The sequence below is a fragment of the Pteropus alecto genome, unplaced genomic scaffold, assembly GCF_000325575.1.
Source record: "Pteropus alecto unplaced genomic scaffold, ASM32557v1 C18199804, whole genome shotgun sequence".
In the NCBI taxonomy this organism is placed as follows: Eukaryota; Metazoa; Chordata; class Mammalia; order Chiroptera; family Pteropodidae; genus Pteropus; species Pteropus alecto.
In genome coordinates, this window is record NW_006491082.1 from 1 (window position 1) to 984 (window position 984).

Below are 984 nucleotides of genomic sequence, written 5' to 3' on the forward strand. Positions count from 1 at the left end.
GTGATACAAGTCTGATCCTGCCCCGCGGTGTCACCTGCTGCTCTAGGGTGTCACCTGAAGTAGCTTCTGCTGCAAGAGGGTGTTGTCCCTGGGCTGGGTGCGGTTATCCGTCCTGGGCTTGAGGGGGCGGTAGACGCAGCACATGGTGAAGCAGATGATGTAGAGCACGTATAAGGCGCCCAGCAGGCAGAAGTACGGCCGCCCGTATCGCTTCCATTTGAGGCTCACCAGCTCCTTCACAGGCGTCTGGTCCAGGATGTGGCGAGCCTGGCGAAGGAAGAGGACGGAGCGAGCGGCTCGGACACCCTGGCATCCGTCCCCCGTCGCTCGCTCGCTCGCAGACCTGAAGGTCCCGTTACCTCCCGCTTCTTGGTGGTGACGATGAGTTCCAGCAGCGACGGCTCATCCCCTGCAGAGTCGATCTCCGTGAGGTCGTAGAGGGTGTAGGTCACCAGCCCGAATGTCCCCTGGCTGTGCTTCCACTTCTGCATCAGGTGCTGGAACATCTGAAGGGGCGGGGCGCCGAGTCAGGAGGGGCGCGCTGAGGGGGCGGGGCGTCGCAGAGCGCGCAGCGTGTCCCCTCACGGAGAGCAGCACCCCCGAAGGACTGTGGCTCTTCACTCCGTGACCAAAGCCTCGTGGGCAGAAGAACCTATGTTTACGCTGACCCCCTCGGTTCCTCTCTGTCCCCCAGAACTCCCTCCAGAGCTTGGAAAGAGGGAGTGAGAAGCTGGAGGGACTGGACGGACGGGTGGACGCGGGCATTACAAACCACCCCAGGGTGCGATCTGGACTCAGGGAGAGACAGTGGGCTGGAAAGGGGACAGGGGACAAGAGAGACAGTGGCCGAGAAAGAAGTTCCAATCTGAAAAAGGGACCTAGGCAGCAGACACGACTGTGCACACATTTCCTCAGGGGCTGGAAGTATATATAGGAGGAGGGTGACCCCGAGGGCACCACGGGGCTGGGGCGCGTCGCTCACCA

General features: G+C 62.0%; 1 protein-coding gene across 1 annotated transcript; it reads right to left on the reverse strand.

Annotated features, from left to right (window-relative positions):
* Window positions 1-6: 6 nt before the first annotated feature.
* Window positions 7-516, reverse strand: LOC107196633 (transient receptor potential cation channel subfamily V member 6-like). The gene is made up of 2 exons (XM_015599436.2): window positions 360-516; window positions 7-267 (listed from the first exon to the last, which is right to left on the reverse strand). Exons 1-2 carry the CDS (start codon window positions 504-506, stop codon window positions 43-45), a joined length of 372 nt encoding a protein of 123 aa, XP_015454922.2. The 5' UTR covers window positions 507-516; the 3' UTR covers window positions 7-42.
* Window positions 517-984: the final 468 nt, after the last annotated feature.